This window comes from Phyllopteryx taeniolatus, chromosome 19, assembly GCF_024500385.1.
Source record: "Phyllopteryx taeniolatus isolate TA_2022b chromosome 19, UOR_Ptae_1.2, whole genome shotgun sequence".
Taxonomy (NCBI): domain Eukaryota; kingdom Metazoa; phylum Chordata; class Actinopteri; order Syngnathiformes; family Syngnathidae; genus Phyllopteryx; species Phyllopteryx taeniolatus.
Genome location: NC_084520.1, coordinates 13,909,260 through 13,931,256, shown reverse-complemented (window position 1 = coordinate 13,931,256; position 21,997 = coordinate 13,909,260). Strand labels below are relative to the sequence as shown.

General features: G+C 41.3%; 2 protein-coding genes across 6 annotated transcripts; one reads left to right on the top strand and one right to left on the bottom strand.

Moving 5' to 3' along the window:
* Positions 1–1,860: 1,860 nt before the first annotated feature.
* Positions 1,861–15,836, bottom strand: nhlrc2 (NHL repeat containing 2). 4 transcript variants are annotated; one of them, XM_061755501.1, is made up of 12 exons: positions 15,634–15,836; positions 14,856–15,008; positions 12,509–12,558; positions 11,695–12,100; positions 9,363–9,484; positions 9,147–9,276; positions 8,146–8,239; positions 7,777–8,008; positions 6,459–6,620; positions 5,246–5,455; positions 4,953–5,166; positions 1,861–3,911 (listed from the first exon to the last, which is right to left on the bottom strand). In XM_061755501.1, exons 1-12 carry the CDS (start codon positions 15,794–15,796, stop codon positions 3,655–3,657), a joined length of 2,193 nt encoding a protein of 730 aa, XP_061611485.1. In that variant the 5' UTR covers positions 15,797–15,836; the 3' UTR covers positions 1,861–3,654. The 4 variants fall into 4 exon arrangements, with proteins under 4 accessions (XP_061611485.1, XP_061611486.1, XP_061611487.1 ...); XM_061755502.1 differs by having other exon boundaries at positions 6,459–6,581; positions 15,634–15,835; XM_061755503.1 differs by lacking the exon at positions 15,634–15,836 and adding an exon at positions 14,387–14,659 and having other exon boundaries at positions 14,856–14,956.
* Positions 15,823–21,059, top strand: dclre1a (DNA cross-link repair 1A (PSO2 homolog, S. cerevisiae)). Of its 2 annotated transcripts, none has more exons than XM_061755499.1 (9): positions 15,823–16,820; positions 17,485–18,408; positions 18,639–18,772; positions 18,858–18,976; positions 19,380–19,523; positions 19,591–19,736; positions 19,874–20,028; positions 20,351–20,492; positions 20,713–21,059. In XM_061755499.1, exons 1-9 carry the CDS (start codon positions 16,460–16,462, stop codon positions 20,874–20,876), a joined length of 2,289 nt encoding a protein of 762 aa, XP_061611483.1. In that variant the 5' UTR covers positions 15,823–16,459; the 3' UTR covers positions 20,877–21,059. The 2 variants fall into 2 exon arrangements, with proteins under 2 accessions (XP_061611483.1, XP_061611484.1); XM_061755500.1 differs by having other exon boundaries at positions 19,874–20,038.
* The last annotated feature ends 938 nt before the right edge of the window (positions 21,060–21,997 follow it).

Genomic DNA, 21,997 nt, shown 5'->3' with positions numbered 1-21,997 from the left:
AATATTACACATTTAAAAGGCGTAATGTCACAAAAAAATAATGTCATGCTACGAGACAAAAATGATTTTCACGAGAATAAAGTCCTACAAGAATACAGTTCCGTAACGTTACGACAAAAGTCATGTTGTTCTAAAAACGTGAATAAAGTCATGTCATGTTACGAGTGTAATGTTGCGCGTATCGAGGTGTAATGTTAGGTTACAAAAATACATTTGCAATGTCGCAAAAATGTTGCAACGTTAACAAAATTAGCGCAATGTTAGGAGAAACATTATGACATTATAATAACAATGTCGTAATGCAAGAGACAAAGGTCCTGATGTTACGAGATGAGAGTAATAATGTTTCACAAAGAAATTCATGTTACAAGAATTAAGTCGGAACGCACAATACAAAAGTTGTCGCAATGTTACCAAATGAATGTAATGTTACGAGGCAAGTCGTCGTTACTAGAATACCTTCCTAATACATTTTCATGACGTTACAAAAAGGACTTGGTCGTGCCACGAGACAAAAGTCATTACAGAGTTACAAGAGTCGTAATGTTACAAATTGTGTCATGTAATAAGACAAAAGTTATGTTGTGAGAATAAGTTTTCATGTTACGAGAGTAATGTTGCATGTATAACGTAACGAGACAAACGTGATGTTTTGAGAATAAAGTTCAAGTTACGGGAGTAACGTTACGCAAATAACGGCGAATTGTTGGAAGATTAAAGTCGTAATGTTACGAGACAAAAGTCGTGATGTTATGAGAATCACGGGAGAATTATGAGAGCAACGTTACACGTATTAAGGTGTCATGTTACAAGAGGTAAGGTGTAATATTCTGACAGGTTTTGTAACATTGAGACAAAAGTTGACGTGAGAATAAAGTCATAATTTACGAAAAATGCCTCCATGTTTTCGTAACATAACGTCTAATTGTCACGTTACGTGATCAAAAAAAAAATCATAATACTGTCCAACAAAGGTGCAATGTTTTAAGACAAATATTAAGATGTTTTACAAGCAAATGTATTGTAATGTTATGATACAAATATCGGATAAGTCCTTAACTCCTTTCTTTATTTGTCATTTGGGCATCTGAATGAAATTTCACTTTTAAATTTGAACATATGAGATCCAATTTGCCGACTAGACTGCGCTCTACAAATGACAACCTTCAGGGGAAAAAATACAAAATAACAAATAGGACAGGAGCATGTATCCTAATGATGACTTATGTAAAAGCGGAGGTCTGAGCGCACCTCATCACACACACACAGACACACACACACACACACACACAGATGGATGACGGCAGCGTGTGCTTGTTCTTTAGTCCGCTGATTAGCGTTCACTCAAGCGTGAACCCGATGACACTGCGCCGGGGATGAGGGCCAGAAAGACAGACCACCTGACTGAAACATACCACAAAGCTACTGTATACAGTAGTGTCTTGTTTGACGGCCAGTATTCCCGAGCTTCCTGAATGCACCTCGCGGATAATTTGCAGAATAGGAGGATTTAGTGGGCCATAGTAAAATTTAATTAAAGGATGAGTGACTATAAGTGTACTGTACACATGTGTAGCGTTTTTCTTTGCTGCACCGCTTCCAGTATGTGGATGTTATTAGGTACCCCCAAAATATTTTTGGGTGCATTTTTTATTTTGACTCAACAGAGTTCACGGTGAACTTTTAACCTTTTAAGCACTTGGAAAATAATAGCTTTGAGGCAACTTTTAAAAGCCTGTCTGACCTTTCCACACGCTGCAGCTTTTTAAAACTCAGAGACAAAAAAAAAAAGGAAAATATGTCAGCATTGTTTCGAGGATGAAATGTTTTTCAAAGAATCAGACCACAACACATTTTGAATATTATCATTTCATTTAGTTTGTCTCGAAGCAAAAGAGGCACAAAATAAACTGATTCAATTAAAACCAGAAATTGGATTTTTGTGGGGGGAAAACAAAATCTTTTTAGGGCATATTGCCCTTCCCTAAATTTTAGACCCTTGAACAGACAGCGACACAAAATGGATTTAGGCTCTTGACGCATTCCCTATTTTTATTTTTTTTAAAGTTGTTTTGACAGACAGATTTCTCCCATATTGAAATCCCTCAGGAGGCAGAGGCACCACTATTCCGGACTGCCTGGGTGCTTACGTCACACGAGAAGATAAATGATTCCCTTGCAATGAGTACAGGAGGGCGTGTGGTCCCCCTTGAGACCATCATTGCGATTAGGCCAAATTGCTTGAAGAGCATTTAACATCCACAAGGTTCTTGTTTGGTGTTCCCTGAATGTTTACTTGCCCCACGGTGACCCAGGGCACCTACCACGCAGGGGCCCGGGGAAGGTGGGAGTCTTGGGGGGGAGTCAAGGGATTAATTGTAATAAAGTAGCCCTCCGCCCCACAAAAAAAGCAAACTTAAGCTAGTTTGAATTATTAGAGCCGTCTTATTGCTTTTTAAAACTCATTCACTGCCAGTCCTCTATGTGAATATGGATACTTGAATTAAAAAGCCATCAATGGCAGCGAATCAAAAAATGATTTGCCTATCGTTTTTCAAGGCACTTTAGGGAGAGGTGGAGCAAACCTGTTACCAGTGTCTTGTGACATTTTGATTCCCTTCAGAGATCAAGAACGTCTTCTGTTCCATTTTGAAAGAAGTTGATTCATTATTGCTCTTTGATATCAGCGACATTTAATGCGATATTAGCAACCTTTGAAGAGCCGTACACTGAACACTTAATAGCGTTAGCTATGGTGCTGAATCGAGAACAGTCTGTTTGTAAAAAATTCCAAATAGTAATGTTAGCTCTGATACTGACACGAACTCTAGAACAGTTGGGTTGTACACAATACTGAACAGTAATGTTAGCTCTGATGACAACAATAACTAATTGGTTTGCACACATTTCCGAACAGTCATTTTAGTGCTGATCTTATCTAGAGAGCTACCCATTTGTACTCAACCTTGAACAGTAACATTAGCTCTAGTGCCAACTAGAGAGTATTCGGTTGGTCCGTTACTATGTACAATAAAGTTAGCTTTGATGCTAATGCTAACTAGCAGATATTCATTTGTACACAATTCTGAACAGTAACTTAGCTCTTTTTTTGGCTTTGTAGCAGAAGCCTGAAGGTTTTATGCTAACATTGACAGCTATTTCAAACTGTTTATAATTCCAACCCCATTTTGTCTCAGGTCCTTAGATCCAGCTATCGTAAAATAGCCCAAAAGCAATCATGCTGCCATCACCATGCGTCACTGTGGCTATACTATCCTTTTGGTGATAAGCAGTGTTGTTTTTGCGCCAATCACACCTTTTGGAATAAGTTCAACCTTGCTTTTATTGGACCATAACACATTTTCCCATATCTGTTTGAGAGCTGTATTATTATTATTATTACTACTACTACTATCATTATTATTATTACTTTAGTTTAATATATTATTATTATGATGATATTATATATTATTATAGCTTTTCATATAAAAAATAAATGGATGCAGTCTCCATAAAAACAAAGCCAGTGTTGACCTCTGACTTTTGCACTGTAATGTATAGCGTATTGGCTTTATGCATGTGAAATCGGTTTCCATTATTTTTTGTAGAAAAAAAATTGTTTCAAAATCAAATCCAATTTTTTTTTTTTTTTTTTTAGAGGAAATGCGTCAAAGTCACAGTGACTTCCCCTGTGGCAGGAATGTCACTTAGCTGGAGAGGCTGGTAGAAAGCCGCCGCTCTCATGGTGCAGGTCGCTCCCGCCGCCGTGCAGAAATACAGCCAGACGCTCAGCGTGAGGCCCGCATGTACTTTCTTGGGAACTTCCGGAAGTTTGGCGGTGACGTGCAGCGGCTTCGACAGATCCGTGATAGCGCCGGTGACCGCCTGAGCATCTAGCAGCCACTCATCACCTACAAGGGAGAGGGGGGGGGGGGTGAATCTTTATACAGCACCTTTCAAGTGATACTGTACTCAGTGTGCAATCTGGGTCTGTTTAGCTGCACACAAAGCTATTATTCTGTTGTATGGATGTCAACAACTTAACACACAGGTTAATTGTACCTTCTGGCATCTCGTGGAAGAGCATTTAATGGTTCTGCCTGTCACTATACATCACCAGCATAGATAGATGATACATTATTTGGAGTAAATAAGTAAGTAAATAAAATTGGCTAATTCTCACACTTGATGATCTCTCACGACACACTACTGAGCCACAAACTGAAATAAAATAATAAAAATCTGATTGGTCTTATTGAATCAGGAAGTGACGTTTCAGCGTGAGAGGCAAATACGGGGGAGGGAGCGCTCATTCTTTCACTGATTAATGACGCTGATTCCTAGCACAGCATTCCCGGGAGAGCCGCGGCTAAAAAGCCACCATTTAGTCCTGGCATGCACTCCAAACTGAGTCCGTTGAAATTCCCGCTCCAGGCTGATCGGATCAGCTTAAGTCGAGACCGGCTCGGGGATCACATAACATAGGCTGGGCGCTAATTATGTGAAGCGAGTCGCTGCGCTCTTATCGTGCTGAAAATAGTGCCGTGGCGCTGATACCAACTATGTGTGAGCTCGCCGCTTCGCTCGTAATGATGGAAAAACCTTTAAAAAAAGTTAATATGCCGACCATCGCCCGACACTATGTGGACGTATGAAGAAACAAACAGCAAACCTTTGCACTGTAAGGAAATCATAGTTGAACACCTGTGTCAATTACAGATGGAGGGACTCTGATTGGCTCTCCAAACCATGTTTGGTAGACCTGAATTAAAATGGACGCCTCACGGCTTGTATATTGTTTTGACGCACCAAATATGAATCAAAAAAACTTTTGTGATTGATAAAAGATTTTTTATTTTAATTTGAAAAAAATCTTGTGTATAGAATTTTTAGGAAAAAATGATGCTTACATTTTTTGATAATACTCCCTGTCGAGACAAAATGGTGGTTACCTTCGGCGGAGAGGGCCCAGCAGCTCGGCGCCTCGTCGGTGAGTTTGGCTCCTTCGGGAAGCGACAGCGCGAGCGACATGACGAGGGTTTGCCCGGCACTCACCGACACTGGCGGCATGTCTACTCTGACGGCCCCTCGGGGAATCTTGGGGGTTTTGGTGGGACCCTTTGCTTTGGCAGGAGTCGAGTCTGTGCAGTCTGAGGAAATAAGGAACTAGAGAGGAAGTTGTAAAATGTGAACGTCAGCTTTGGGAGGAAGTGAAGCAGGATGAAACATCAGCAAAACGTCTTACCAGTGAGACAATCTTGGAGTGGAGGTTCAGTACTTTGACTTGGTGGTTGTTTGTGTCAGCGATATAGAGGTGTTTGCCACCGGCGCCCACGCAGATTCCGCCGGGCTCATTGAAGCGGGACGTGATGAAGTCAGGACCCACAGTGTCGCCTGATTCTCCTGTTCCGGCCAGAGTGCTGCACTGCTTCGTCTTGGGGTCCACCACTTTAATCTGTGCACAATGGCAATAAGTAAGTCTTTCCATTCGATTTCTTTGACTTTTTCACTAAAACGACACATAATTCTGGGTGGCAAAACAGAACCGCCGTAATCTAAATGTGTGAAGTGTTCGGTGAAAACATGACTACACGTGGGGTAAATTTCTTCAAAGGGAAGTGGAACACAGACCGTAATTTACGTAGACGTCGTAGAAATTCCAACAGAGAGAGCTAACAAAATGATTGGAAAATCTTTTGACGGTAAAATGGATAGCGTGCTATAGAGTTGCAGGCTAGCCATGTATTTTTGCTAAATTACCCAGACAACCCAACTTAACATTTTATACATACCTGTGAGAAAATGCTTTCCACAAACCAATGATGGCGGTTTGGTACACATTCACTTTTTCAAAGTGCCTATTGTGTCTTGCAATTTTCTCTGTACAACAATTTACAACATCCACTTGATTTATTCAGATTTTATCCTCCTCACTCACAGGATCCTCTGGATCAATTTTTATATATTTTTTTAAGGAAATAGGAAAAAATAAAATAAATAAATACATCAGGATTTTACCATCGTCTCAGTTCAGCTGTACTCAATTGCTTTTCTGCTACCTGGATGTATCCTAGCGCCTATTGTTTACAAACATTATGAAAAGGTTTGTATCACTTTTCATAGAGAGGACTCACCAAATGTTTCACGCTAAATAAAGTGCAGTTTACATGCAGTATATTAAATACAGAATCACGTCATTTTACAGTTAATACAAGAAAACCATCACTCCAATAAAAAAAAAGGATTCAAATCACAACAAATATAAAACAATCTGGTATGACTTGAATGCCTGCCTCAACAAATGTCTTTTTAAACGCTTTTTAAAAATGTTGACAAAAGAGGCAGCCTGAACTCGATTTATTGTTAAAAAAAAATGAACAGTCAGCACACCGCAGCGACCTAACAGGACAATCAAATTGTAAAACCGTAACCGTGTGGACAGCGCCACGCATCCTCACCTTGTGGTTGTAGGAGTCGGCTACATAGAGCAAGTTTTGCTGCGGGGACCACGCCACGCCGAGCGGATGCTGCAGCTTGGCGTCCACGCCCTTCCCGTCCACATCCCCGAAAGCAAATAGGTTCTGGTTCAAAGAGTGGCAGGACACAAAGTGCAATATTTCCTTAAAGAAAAACATCATTAATCATACAAGACTTTCACAACAAAATAGAATAACAGATGATAGATAGGCTTTACACTAAAATACTCTTCCATTCAAAACCCAAAGGTACAATTAAGTAAGCCCAGTTTTGACACTAACTTTTTGAGTAAATTGAGACATTTGAGAGAGAAAATATGTACCCAGCCTCAATAAAGGTTGGGAAAAGCTGATTTAGCCGTGTGATTTCTATTCCTATTTAACAATTTGTCTTTTTAGACAGACGCCGATTCTTTTATATGGCATGATAATAAAACGCTTATAACAGCATATTAGAAAAAAAAGAAAAGAAGCCATTCACAGCATGTCACAATTGCAAAGTTATTAAACAAACAGGCTTGTCAATGACACAAACTTCCAGAAAGCGCCAGTTTGCGTGATGAATGCTAAGTGATTGTTTTCCAATTATGGCTCCCATATTCGCTTAAGTGTTGAAATAAAGACGAAATAAAGACCAAAAATAGAAAGCTCAAAGCGGTGCAAGAAACTCAAAGTTAACACAGCGTCAATTAGATAACAAAATTCTCCAAGGCATGATATTATTACATAACGAGGGAATGCAATTTCTGTAGAAATTAACACTGAATGGTGTGAGTCGGTTAAGAAATGATGAATATATGAAATCTCTCTCAATTTGGGAATTTTATTGTGGGAAAACAGGGATTGTGGGAAAAGTGAGAATTTTTGGAATGTGAAAAATAGTAGCCTGAATGTCCTTAATATTTAGAAGTTTGAATGTTATAAGTAAGTGACAGTATGCTGGAGTAAAATGAACTTTTTTTTGTTGAATGGCTCACTCAAATTGTTTTTTTGCTTGTGGAAAATGCGGAATTGTGGGGAAACGGAGAATGTTTGGAATGTGAAAAAGCCTGACTGTCCTAAATTTTTTGAACATTTGGAAGTTTCAAAATTTTGAACCAGATAAGAAATGTGTAAGGAGTGGAAGGACAAACACGTGAATTTCTTTGTTCAGCTCGTTGTTGAAGAACAGTGCAAAAGTACTCAAACATTAAACAGTTGTAACTATTCATTCAAATGGTTAGAGGTCAAATTAAGTTTAGCTCAACCAACCATAGACAAACCAAAATACCGGAAACACACTTGGTGACGTTTAACTCACCGTCGGGTCTCTCTCACCGCCAACCAGGAGCTTGACCGCACCGTCCTTCAGCGCCAGAGTGCGAACGGTGCTGCTTTCGCTGTCGGCCACGAAAAGGCAGTTCCACGGCTCCTCGGGGGCCACGGCCAAGCCCGAGGGCTGGGCGAAGCCCGCCTTGTGCGGGTAGGCGTTGTTCCGGTTCTCCTCGCTGCCGCTACCTGCCCATCGCACGCACGTCCCCGTCTTGGACTCGCTGTCAACGTGATAATGTGTCTGTGGGCATTTTTCCTCATACCTAGACATTCTACAGTTCCAACTTTGCGGGAATAGTTTAGGAAATGCCATTTTCTGTCCGAGTGCACCACGGTTGCACTTGTTAACCTGTCTCACCTTCCTTTGGGCAGTTTTCCATCTGCTAGGAACAAAGCCCAAATCTGATGGGTTCCTGCCATGGCCACCCACAGCACATTGTCCTCAACGCCACCTACACACAAACACACACAACCAGGACACGTCTGTCACGACATCTGGCTGTCTACCAAACCCACTCAATGACATCTAGAAGTTTTAAAACATCTCAAAAATACATATGCTTACTTTCTAACTGAATTCAATAAAATTACAATTCAATGCACATGGAGTAAAAGCCAGCTATGCATTCATAAGCTATTCTTGAACATTTGACTCAGAATATGATTGTCATTTCAAAGTTCAAAAGGGGGATAAATTGGGTACTTTCAAATATGTATGCAGCCTGGATAAGGGCAGGTAGCGAGCTAATTAGTCGGTAGGTACTAGGTAGGTTGGAAAATATGTAGGTGAGTATTTAGGAGGTGGATATCTAGGAAGGTAGCGAGGTACAGTAGTTAAGAATCTGAAGGGTAGGTAGGGTAGGGTGGTAGATAGCCAAGTATCTGGTAGGCATTTGTAGGTAGGTACAGTAGGTAAGAATTTGGGAGTTAACTAGTGGGTAGATAGGTAAGGGAGGAGGTCAGGTAGCTGTAAGAAGCTGGTTTGCTGGTAGGAAAGTAGGTGCAGGGATAGATGGGCAGGTGGTTGTAAATCTGGGAGGTTTCAGGAAGAATGTTGATGGTCATCTGTGTCGTTTATCAAGGAAGGAGGGGAATATAGTATTTAGGTTGGAGGGAACAAAATAAGAGGACGTGACTTTCTGGTTTCTTCTAAGAAAAAGTGGGTCAATAAATCGTTCTGAGGTAATATACTGTACAGTAACTGCCCCATTTTGACCTACAAGGCTGCCCCATATTAAAGAGCAAGCTCACATAAGTCCCTTAGGATTACTGAGGCGGCTTGCCAGTGGGAACAGGCCCAGAGGTTCAAGGCAATTAAGTTTGAAGAGCCGGGTCTCAAATTTGGGCTGGAGCACTCACCGGCTGAGCCAAGCGCTACGTCCCAAGGAGAGCTGATTGGCTGCTGATCTCCCATCGCACCGCCGGCTTTGTCGGTACCCTGGACACCGAGGCCGGCCAGTGTGCTCACCCGCCCCTCCGACAGGTCGATCTGCATTGACGGACACATGCAAACACGTGAGCGGGAGGCACAAAGATGGATTAAAAAAAGAAAGAGAGAATTTTTTTGCCAGGGACCTTTCGGATGAGGTGGTTCTCAGTGTCGGCCACGTACACCACGTCGCCCTTCATGGCTACACCCTGAGGGGAGTTGAAGGAGGCTTCAGACAACGAGCCGTCTCGCCTTCCACTTTCATGTCCTGTTTCCCCAAAAAATGGAAAATTTTAATTTATTACTTCTGCAATTTCAGTAAAAATGTAAAAGATTAAAAAAATTAAAGAAAATATGCATAATTGTTATTTATTGTTGCTGTTTGTTTAACTATTGATATATTTGTTTATATTTACTATATTTGAATTTAAATCATACATTTAGATACATAATTAATTCTCCTTTTAATTGTATTTTTATACTATGATTTAAAAAAAATATATATATATTTTTTTTTATTATTATTATTTACAATAAATCAATTAACCAAATATTTAATGAGAAACTAACATTTTAAAACATTTAAAAATTACAGTAATCAACCTCCTGTTCAGCCTGCATATGCTACCCTTGGGTCAAATTCTTCAGAACTTTAATTTTGACTATCATAGCTATGCAGATGACACACAGTTTTATCTCGCAGTGTCTCCAGATTTCTACAGTTCAATTGAGGTGTTGTGTCACTGTCTAAAACAGATAAATAACTGGATGAGACAAAATTTTCTTCAACTAAACACCAATAAAACTGAGCACCAATAAAACTGAGGTAATTGTTTTTGGCAATAAAGAAAAGAGGATTGCTGTTAGTAAATACCTGGAGTCACTCTCTTTAAAAACCAAAGGCCAAGTCCGAAAACTTGGTTTTCTGATAGATTCCGACCTGCCTTTCAACATTTCAAATCAATTATACTAAAACTGGCTTCTACCATTTGAAGAACATATCCAGAGTGAAGGCTTGCATGTGTCAAGCAAACCAGGAGACGCTCATTCATGCTTTTATCTCAAGTAGACTCGACTATTGTAATGGTCTTCTGACTGGACTCCCTAAAAAGAGGATTAAACAGCTGCAGCTCATTCAGAATGCTGCAGCTCGGGTTCTGACCAGAACAAAGAGGTCAGAGCATATTACTCCAATTCTAAAGTCTTTACACTGGCTTCCAGTCAGCTTTAGAATATATTTTAAAGTTCTGCTACTGGTCTATAAATCACCAATCAGTTTAGGTCCTGAATACATAAATGAAATGCTAACGGGATATAAGATACATATTTTACTAATATTTTATCTGACTACTTAAATCAACCATGGATGAAATTAAGAAATAAATTTAATCAACTCATTTTGAGGTATGATGCTTAATAAAAGGTAAAATAATACATTTACAAAATATGTAAAAATTATATGTAAACAAACAAATATACATTTGTATTTTTATTATATATTAAAATATATATTGTATTAAAATTAAACCCCTTTCATTTTTAGTTGTATTAATTATAATGATAAAATCATGATTAATTAACCACTCATTCCATAAAATCCAGAATATTTTACTAATACAATTGTATTCATTGATTCATTCATTTTCCGTACCGCTTATCCTCACTGGGGTTACAATTGTATTTTATTACTTAAATAAATTAAACAAAATATTTAAAGAGATAAATCAATTAAAAATAAAAGAAAACAACAAATTAACCAATTTTAGGCCAAACATTACAATCAATGCAATAAATATGACAGGACTCTTGAGTGTGTAACTGCTTGACGAGCTGGATTAAAGCATGGGCCATACTGTGCCTAACCCTGTTCTATATGTCAATGAGTGGATTAACTACACTAAATGACAAAAAGCAGAACTCCTCCAGCATGTGTTTGGAGAGCCCAAAGCGAACACCAGCCACCGAACGAGATCAGCCGACAGAAATAAAAGTCCCATTGGACATTTTTGTCCCCGCGATGGAGGTCGGTGCCAGTTCCCAGTGTGTGCGCCGTCCCGCACGCTGCCAACTTCTGTGTTGGCCTGGGAACAGCGGTGGCGGGCATGATCTAAAAATATCAAAAAGTCCTGTTTTTTGGGGGATTCTTTTTTTCATTTTAAACAGTGTAGTCCCAGTTTACCACTTGAATGGCTAATCAGAATTTGAGGTGTTAAATGCTGGCACATTTTGGAGGGGTATGAGCAGGGGTGTCGAACAGGGGGGGGGGGAAACAAAAAAGGGCCCCCGACCATTTTTGGCTGTCAGACAGGAAGCCCCACAAATTTGGCCAGAGATGCAAAGGAGGTGGGGATTGAAGTGAGGCTATATTCAAATCTTGCAAGCAGTTTGGAAACTGCATATTCTACCTTTAACAATGTCTAGATTTTATTTCTAGTGAATTTAATGTTACCTATTATTTGAAGAAATACGATATGTTACCTCCAATGATGTGTAACAACTGACAAGTAGAGGACACCACCAGGATCCGGTGATGTCCGGTGTCAGCGATGGCCAGCCTGTCGCTGCCGTGATCCATGCAGACTTTCCCGGGAAAAGACAGGATGCTGGGGGGCAGGGAGTCCCGGTAGAGCTTGACGCCCACCGGGTGCAGCCGCAGCAGCTTCTTCTCCCGGTAATAACGGAGGCTGACGTCGGCAAAAACCGCCAACCTGTCGCGGTGGCCCTCGCCCACCAGCGAGAAGAGCAGGTTGCCCCGTGGGCCCACCAGCACTTGCGTGGGCCAGCAGGAGACCTCCAGCTGGTGCCAAAGACACGCCTCGCCATCGTTCACTACCGGGTGGCGGATGTCGTACCGAAGCACGGCGTTGCGGACGTTGTCCAGAACCTTTGAAAGAAACATACAAGTCATGCTAACTTGGACGAGTTGGTGAAAATCAGCTCATTTTAGTTCGACAACTAGTTTTCATTAAAAAAGTAGTAACCATAACTACAATTAAATGATCAAAATAATTAAAATAGAAATAAAGAATAAGTTGAATATAAACATTAAAATATGTAGAACACGAATATTTTAATATATAAATAAAAATAAATAAAATTATTCAAATACAGTATTGAAAATAATCAAAATTGGGAGCATGTGGTCAAGTTGTTAGCAAGTCTGTCTCACAGTTCTGAGGTTTGGGGTTCGAATCTCAGTACCAGGCTTCTAGTTTGGATAGGCTCCAGCTCAAAATAAATGATACAATTATTTAACTAAATACACATTTGTGTACATGGAGTGTTGACTTACCTTTTCATTGGGGAATTTGGCCGAATGTACGCCAACAATAACCAATCCATCTGAAAGGACATTCATTCAAAAGACTGACACAATGTTATTAAAATACAACTATTTCTAAAAGTACAAATGTTTTAGGATATATTTATTTTGGTTTGCAAAAGAACCACAATTAATGATGTGGCTCTAAGCCTTCTCTTTTTATCTCAACAAATAGTGTAAGCCTGATCGAGAACAAGTTTTGCACATAATGTACCTTAGGTTGTTGTCAAAGAAAGCATCTCTATCCTGGTTGCAAATGCCGCAAAACGATTTCCCTGAAATCAGCTGACTGTTCCGATGTTACACAACTTAATTGCTACCAAAAACAACATGTTTCTAAACCACATGTTCTGCTGAACACGCTCCTTTAATCAAGCCAGCATATATCTTGATAGAACCAAGTTTATCTTGCCAAACAGTTTTATCACCACTTTCATGCTGGCCATTGATATTTAATTGTTTTGTTGAGTTTAGAGGCAAATTGTCCCATTTTTTTGGTGTGCCAAACACTTGGTTTACTGCATCATCCACTATGAGACCTCAATAGTCATAAAACAAACATTAATCTGCAGTAGATGTTGCCGCTCTTCATCCTCTGCCAAAAAGTAAAGGACATATTGCAATGATGACGGGCGAATGGCAGTGCTTACTGTGGGAGTGACTGAACTGGGTGGCTCCCACACCTCATGGAGCAGAGCAGCAGACAGAATGTACCCAAAGCTGTGCCAAAGATAAGGCCTGTGTGATAATGCATGTGGTACTGCCTGTGTGCGTGTGCTTGTGTGTCTGTGTGTGGTGCCCAGTGTCCGGTTTGGCTCGCAGCTAAATTTTTAGCTCGGACATATTTTTAGTTAACTCTTCCACACGCAGCAGAGATGACAACGGACGTGATGGTGGCAGTGTCACGTAGAGTGAAGTCTAGTTGAATAAATAACACACAGTGTCGTAACGACCATGATGTTCACAGCAATATATTGTAACGAATTTCTTCAAATAGTGGCATCCGTTCTCATAAATGATCAACTAAAACAGCTCACCTCAAATAAGCACCTCCTTTTTAACGTGGTTGCAACTACTTTTACCATGGCATCCCATGTACATGGTCCACTTGAAAAAATAAGCACCTCACATTAATAAACCTCTAGATGGCTGTAAATATCTTTACTATGACATCCTAGGTATGTTGTAAAAAATAAATGCCTCACCTCAATAAACCATTTTTATTTTGCTGTATTATTATTTTTTATTTTTTTTACTGTGACATCAGGGGTGTTTCAACAACATGAGAAAATTATACCCTGACCGCGAATTAGCAACTCTTTTGTTTAGTGGTTACAATTGCCTTTACTATGGCACCCCAAGTGCATCAGCCACTTGGAAAAAGTAAACGCCTCACCACAACAAACCCATTTTTGTGGTTGCTGTAATCATCTAGACCATGATATCGCAGGTATTTCATCAATATGAAAAAATAAATGCCTGACTTCAAATAAACACCCTTTCATTAGGTGGTTGCAATTACCTTTACTATGGCATCCCGCATGCATTGTTCGCTTGAAAAAAAAATAAGCACCTCCACTCAATAAACCTCTTTTATAGGTGACTAGAATTACCTCAACTAAGAACTCCCACGTACATAATCCCTTTTAAAAAATAAACATCTTACTTCAAATAAACCTAATTTTTTAGGGGGTTGCAATTTCCTTTACTATGGCCTCCTAGGTGCATCGTCCACTAGGGGAAAAATAAACAACTCACCTCAATAAACCTCTTTTTTAAGGTGGTATAATTAGCTTTAATATGACATCTCAGGGCACGGTGGCCGACTGGTTAGAGCGTCAGGCTCACCGTTCTGAGGTGCGAGGTTCAATCCCCGTCCCCGCCTGTGTGGAGTTTGCATGTTCTCCCCGTGCCTGCGTGGGTTTTCTCCGGGCACTCCGGTTTCCTCCCACATCCCAAAAACATGCATTAATTGGAGACTCTAAATTGCCCGTAGGCATGACTGTGAGTGCGAATGGTTGTTTGTTTCAATGTTCCCTGTGATTGGCTGGCAACCAGTTCAGGGTGTACCCCGCCTCCTGCCCGATGACAGCTGGGATAGGCTCCAGCACGCCCGCGACCCTAGTGAGGAGAAGCGGCTCAGATAATGGATGGATGGATGGATGACATCTCAGGTGTGTCGTCAACATAGTTTTGTGGTGTTCCAGCACATGTCATTGTACAGAGAGCTGTTTGCAATATTTTACTTATAATACAGGAGTGTTAATGCCTCCGTGTAGATACTTTTAAATACTGCACAAGGCCAGCAGTACAATACCTTGGACTGAGTGCTTCTGCTCTAGGTGGTGAAGGTCCGGCAGGATGTGCATGCAGTTGATGCAGCAGTAGGTAAAGAAGTCCAGCAGCACCACTTTTCCCGCCAGCTCCCTGTTGAAAGACAGAGGGCCCTCTGTGTTTAGCCATTCCAGACCTGCAGCCAACCACAAAAGAAGAAAATCGTCACTCATTATGCAACGAGGACATCAGTCTCCCGATTCCCACATAATGGTCTGCTCAAAATCACCATCTACTGGTGTGTTGCGGTACTGCAGCACCGCACACCCTAACTTGAAAGCCGTTACCCTGGTTTGAAATCTTTATTTCAAAATCCTAATCCTGTCTTGAAGCCTTACTAAACCTTTCATTGAACCCTCATACTTAATCTTGGACCCATATTTTGAAATCATCACCCTTGCCTGACACTACTGTAATTAAAAAAAAAAAAAAAAAGTTCCTTTTGGTAGCTTTTATTCAAATTTATGCAGATGAACAACTATGTTGAACTGAGGGGAGGCGTTTCATTTTGTTAGGCCTTGTCTATTCTGTCTTGTTTAGTTCACTGTATTAACTCTCAGCCTACTATGTATACGGTATGTCAACTAGAGAATAATATCTGATAAACGGGATTACAATCCATATGTATCTCAACATGAAACAAACGACTTCCCTTGAGAATCCCGAAAGTGAAACGACGACCATGTTCCGTCTTGTTTATGCATGTAGCACTGCCAGCTAACCCAAACATTGGTGTGTGTTCGCCAATTTTGACGGCTCACCTGTCTCAAAGTCGGGCATCTTGAGTTCTTCCCTCTCGTCTATGTCTTTTAAATACTCGTAGACGAGAGCTTCCATCGACTCTTGTGTCGCGGAGTCATCTAAGGCGCCGTCGAGTACACTTTGAAGAGGAAAAAGAGTTGACAAGCTGCAACCTGAAGCCATGTTTGAAACTTCAGCTAGCCGGGTTGGGTAAACTCGTCATGTCGATTCATTTTACAGCTTTCGACAAAATGTCGTGGCCTGAAAAAAATATATATAACATGATTACATGGGGTTTTTATCATATTAAAGCACAATAATTAGTTTATCTCTTCTTTGGATGTTAAGTAGACCGATTCTGGTTATATTAAGTAAATTGTTGGAAAGTGCTGTTACGTTGAAATATTGCATTTACTTATGCGGAAAGTGGTCAAGTCATCATATAGCTTCATACAGCTGCTTTCGACAAAGGTACAATCAATTTAAATAAACGTTTTTTTAAATTACATGTTAAATCATATAGAAGCACAATATTGTTGAACGATTCAGGGAATTAAGTAAATTGTTGGAAAGTGCTGTTACATTTGAAACACTGCATTTACTTAATTCAATCTGGCACTGTGGCGGTAAGTGCTTCACGTCAGCGTGGTTCATATTGCAACTGTTAGCAATGATTAGCCGTTTTCCTAAATTTGAATTTACACATCACAGTTGTCCGGTGTATTTTTTTTATTACTCTCGGCTTGAGCGGAATGTTCATACATCGTAGTTCACTTGTTATTACAAGTGGTTTGGGCACGTCGTGTTGCGTTGTGTGACGCCCGGAAGGCTTCACTTTTGCCCCAAATGTCCCAGAAGGCCGACTCTGAAAGTGACATTTGGGATTATAAACCTCCGGTGAAGAAAAAGAAGAAACGTGAGTCGTCGTCTGCATGTAGGAACGTCTCCAGGAGAAGATGCACGACGGAGAGAAAGTCATGCAACACTCTGGATAGTACAACCACTCCAAGTGACGTCTCTGCCGGTGTACACAATGGACAATGTGATCCCACCTCGTCCTCACGTTCTAAGGAGACACAAAACGTTGACAATGAAGCCAAGGAAGACTTTTGTCCCATTTGCCAGATGCCATTCTCTATTTTATTGGTGCAGTCGCAAAGATGGCATGTTGCTGAATGTCTGGACACGCCAAGGGACACTTGCCAAGGTAAGGGTTTTACCTGCTGATGCGTTCAATGCTGCGTGGGTTTCGCACTATCGCATGTTGACTCTGTGAATGTTTGACTTTCATAAAGCGACAACCTACAAAGTGAACGAAGTTAAAGCCTCACAGTCATAAATATAGTTTCTCAATCTTTTTACACCAAAAGCAAGTTAAATACAACTAAACGATGCTTAAAAATTGTATATATATATATATATATATATATATATATATATATATATAAAATTGGGGAAAAAATTACAGTACTTAAAAGCGAAAAATGTACTGTATTGGATGTTTTAAAAAAAAATTAACTACCCTTTGTTATTCTCTGAAAGACTCGCTTATTTTTGTGCTCAGTCCAAAGCCATGTCTAATGTAAAAATATTGCTTTGGTGCCATCTTGTGGCCAAGGAACTATGTTAACATGAGGGGAGGAGCTTCATTTGGTAATGCCATTGCCTTGTCCAATAGAAAGAAAGTGCTTTGCCCCCATCTTGTGGCATCTATGGGGAATTACAATCCTTTTTGAGTGGGTCAGTTCTTGTGAATTTTCACTATCCATGGCAGAACTCAGTCACTGTATGTCCCCATCAACCTGATGCGTTCAAAGCAGCGTGGATTTTGCAATTCTGCTATTATAACTATTGTGTCTTACATTCGCTAGAATGTCCCCATGGTCCCCAGTGCTCGTCCTCCATTCCGAACCACTACAAGAAGTTCAACCACACGCAGTTGGCCCACACTCGAGCTAACGGCCACTCCGTGCCGTTCGACTTCCAGGACAGTGAGCCTCGTACTCCTACCCGCGATGCCTCCGGGGATAACGTTGGCATGACACCCTCGCCGCCACCTTCCCAAGCCACCAATGGCCTCCTGCTGTTGCGCTCGCCCGACCCGGACGACATGAAGAAGAAGAAAGGTTGGTCTCCCAGAGGCCGCTCGTCTTTTACCTCCTCACAGGGAAGTAGCACAGAGACAGTGGCGACTTGTGACGTTCTAGCCGATCCTCACGACGAGGAGCTAATATCCTACTCGCCTCTTTCGGAGTTCCCCGCTGAGATGGACGGAGTTCGTAGAGACGCGTCTGAAAACGAAGACTCCGTGGTTCTCTTCAGCGAAGACGAGCCGCCTACGGGTTTTACGGATACCCTCGAAGGCACCGGTAGAGTCGATGACATCTCGTCGGCTGTTGGCGAAAAACTTCAGTCTCCTCAGAGGACGGTTTTGGAACGCTTGAAGGAGACTCTTCAAGCGTCCCCAGTCGGGTCGTCCGAGAACAGTGCGGCGCCTCCTCGGAAGGCTCAGAGAGAGGCGGGTCGAGGATCGGGACTCAAGCAGACGGACATTGGGGTGTTTTTCGGCCTCAAACCATTAAAGGCGCAGGAGAAAGAGGAAGCTTCCGGGAGGAAATGGAAGACGAACGCGGCTGAAGATGCAGACCGACCCGGAGAAGGTGAGAGTCCCGGTGGTAGCAAGGTGGAGGTGGCAAGCGGGCAGACCAAACACAGGAGACACAAATGGTGGAACAGCGAGAACAACAGTGGAGAGGAACAACCACGGCGGTGTCCGTTTTATAAAAAGATTCCAGGTTAGTCACCTCATTTTTCTGCTCTTCTTTCACCAGCACTGCTTTTTCTTCTGCTGCTTGTCTGAATTTTCCCAGCATAGCAGCTACCCTCTTCTCTACTACCTTTCGCCAGCATAACTTTCTCTTCTACAACTTCTTCATCTGCATTTTTTCCTCATTTTGCAATTTTAGCTTCTTTATATTTTTGCCAGTATAAAAATCAATTACCTCATATTTTTAACATTACTCAGGCACGACGTTCGCCATCGACGCCTTTCGGTACGGCGCCATTGAAGGAGTCACCGCCTACTTCCTGACCCATTTCCACTCGGACCACTATGGAGGACTCACCACGAAGTCCACACTTCCAATCTACTGCAACAAAGTAAGCCATGATGGGACTTTTTGGGACCATAGATAGCGTTGTGTGAGTTGCGTGTGTCTTAATACTTGATGTTGTCGTTGTCCAGATCACAGGCAACCTAGTGAAGAGCAAGTTGAAGGTTGCGGAGCAGCACGTGCACATCCTCCCTATGAACACCAGGGTGAGCGTGGACGGGGCACAAGTCGTCCTCCTCGACGCCAACCAGTATGTGATACTAATTCAATTCTATAACTTATTATTGCCAGTATAGCTACTTCTTCCTCTTCTTCTATTGTCCAGCATTGCTTCCCTTTCCTTTTGCCAGTATAGCTTCTTCCTCTTCTAGTCTTCTTTCACCAGCATCACTTCTCCTTCCAATTCTACCACTTCTTAGCCAGCATCACATTTTTTTAACCAGCGTTGCTTCTTCTTCCTGTACTACTTTCGCCAGCTCAGTTTCTTCTTTCTCTACTACTTTCACCAGCATAAAAGATTCAAGATTCAAGCGCCGCCTGTTGCTTTTGCATGCACTTGTGAGCTTGTGAATGTGTTTTGAAACTGAAGTGGGAATAAAAGATATAGTAAAAAAAAAAAAAAAAAGAATCGTATTAAAACTTGACTTTTTCAGTTGTCCAGGAGCAGCTATGCTGCTGATCTTCTTGCCGAACGGACAGACCGTCCTCCACACGGGCGATTTCCGAGCCGATCCCTCCATGGAGGCCTACCCGGAGCTTCTGGGATGCCGGGTGCACACTCTCTACCTCGACACAACGTATGCAACGTTCTCAATTCGCAGCGTCGAATAGGCGATCGGCTCGTTAACCACGTGGTCCTCGTAGGTATTGCGGCCCGGAGTACACCTTTCCGAGACAACAGGAAGTCATCAACTTCGCTGCCAGCACCGCCTTCGAGTCGGTGACGCTGCACCCCCGCACCCTAGTGGTGTGCGGATCCTACTCTGTGGGGAAGGAGAAAGTCTTCTTGGGTGAGCGTCCGCCTCCCACATGGGACATTTTCCTGACTTTATTTTTATTGCAATAAGCAGGGGGCAGCCTCGCAGGAACAAACAAAGAAAAAAAAACTCAGCCATTAGGATTATTTATTTTTTCGGTCTCTTTGCAGCCTTGGCGGAGGTTTTGGGCTCCAAGGTGTGCCTCTCCCGGGACAAATACAACACCATGTGCTGTCTGGAGTCGGAGCACATCAAGCGACATTTAACCACCGACTGGAAGGCGGCGCGCGTCCACGTGCTTCCCATGATGCAACTCAACGTCAGAGTAGGAAAACGTATCATATATAATACCTAATCATAATTAATATTTTGTTTCGTCCTCAGTAGACATACATTGAATTTAATGTACATTTTATCAATGTTTGACTGAATCAGTTTTTTTCATTGAAAACGAAATAGTTTCAAAATAAACAAAGTGAATCAGAACAGAATGTGCTTCAGTGTTTCTTCATTTGTATTGTATAAAATTGTAATACATCACCTGTTGAAATGCAGGACTAGAAAATTATTTTTTTTTGAATGACTTTTCAAGGAAAATTTTAGACGCAGACTTCGCTGGCAAAAAAATGTCTGCTGTCTCTCCACAGAAGCTACAGCAGCATCTAGGGAAGTTTTCCAGCCAGTACGATCTTCTGTTGGCCTTCAAGCCCACCGGTTGGACCTTCAGCCAGCAGACGGCGTCAATGGAAGACATTCAGCCTGTCGTCAGTGGCAACGTCTCAATCTATGGTCTGCAGTTAGCCTCACTTCTATTTATTTCTCTTGCATTGCTTCCTCTTCTTCTTCCCCTGAGCTTCTTTCACCAGGAACTCTTATTCCTTCATCAGCGTGGCTTCTTTATCCCTGTCTAGTCTTTTTTTTTTTTTTTTTTTGCCTGAATCATCAATATCATAATCCTCTTGATTCCCGTTTTGGCTCAATTACCACAGTGTTTTTTTTCTATCTCCAGGGATTCCATACAGCGAACACAGCAGCTTCCTGGAGCTCAAGCGTTTCGTCCAGTGGCTGCGACCACTCAAGATCATTCCCACAGTAAACAATGGCAGCTGGGCCGTCAGGAAGGCCATGGAGAAGCACTTTAGCGAGTGGATCGGCGGAAACTCACTTGTTTAAATAAATCATGTCACATATAAGTCATGTCTTCTTTTATTCACAAAAATTAAATGGAAAAAAATGATTCAATAAGCCATTCTGTGCAAAGATGCTGTGCAAATACAGTATATTATGTTGTTGCACTTGTTATTATGTACATTATTTAATGATGTTCTCTGTCTAACAATAAATGTTTTAAACTTCCATCTATGCATGCAGTTGATATTTTCATGTTATTTCTTTCTATTCAATTCTGTTTTCTTGGAGCCAATGTTGTATGCGTATGGGGTCACGCATACAGTTTTAAAGACGTGACTGTAACATGATCATGTAAAATGTGAGTAATATACCTCCGCACAGAGCACTTTGTGCACTTTATTGTTAAGCGCCTCAAAGATGCTGCGGAACCAGCCTTCCACATCCAAGTGAAATTATTTTTAGACTCCACAAATAAAGATAATTTACCCAAAGGAAGCCATTATCACCTCATTTCCTCAAAATGGAGGAAATGATTCATTAAACAGCAATTTGGCAAAATATGAGCAGCTTTCAACTGACAATTCAGGTTTCTATTTCAGCAGCACGTTGGCGGACACATAATACATAATTGTATTATTATTTTTTTTAAATCATTAAAATAGGGCTATTCACCATTTTTGTGCAAACTTAATAAAGAGAACTATATATATACAGGTATGTATATATACACATATATAGATACGTGTGTGTGTATTTTAATTACCTCTGTCTTGACTTGAGCTGCATCTATAACCACATCTTATCTCAGTCACTGCGCTAACGCCTGCGGGGGCATAACACACATAATCATCATGTTTTTGTATGAATGCATACTGGAAAAAGGATTTTTGTAGGAAGAACATCAATAAAAGATACACTGTAAAACCTGCGCCTCTCCTCTGGCTCCTGTGCATGGTGACACCACACCGGAACATTTCAACAAAACAATCTCGTTGAAATGCATTAGCCGTCATTTAAAAATCATGTCAATCCCAAACACTGTTTGTATGATTGTCAGTCAATAAATGCTTACTTTGGTATGGAGCGATGTCGCTCATGTGTTCGATCCCTGCAACTGTGTGAGGACTTCTTGATGGCAGGACCACTTCACTGTACTGACTACA

Excerpts from the sequence above, each read along its gene's own strand:
- dclre1a (XM_061755499.1), top strand. The coding sequence starts at position 16,460 with ATGTCCCAGAAGGCCGACTCTGAAAGTGACATTTGGGATTATAAACCT. Across the intron at positions 16,821-17,484 it reads GCCAAGGGACACTTGCCAAG|AATGTCCCCATGGTCCCCAG; the intron begins GTAAGGGTTTTA and ends TACATTCGCTAG. Across the intron at positions 18,409-18,638 it reads GTTTTATAAAAAGATTCCAG|GCACGACGTTCGCCATCGAC; the intron begins GTTAGTCACCTC and ends AACATTACTCAG.
- nhlrc2 (XM_061755501.1), bottom strand. The coding sequence starts at position 15,796 with ATGGCTTCAGGTTGCAGCTTGTCAACTCTTTTTCCTCTTCAAAGTGTA. Across the intron at positions 15,009-15,633 it reads GATGCCCGACTTTGAGACAG|GTCTGGAATGGCTAAACACA; the intron begins GTGAGCCGTCAA and ends GGTTGGCTGCAG. Across the intron at positions 8,009-8,145 it reads GGAAAACTGCCCAAAGGAAG|CGAGTCCAAGACGGGGACGT; the intron begins GTGAGACAGGTT and ends TCACGTTGACAG.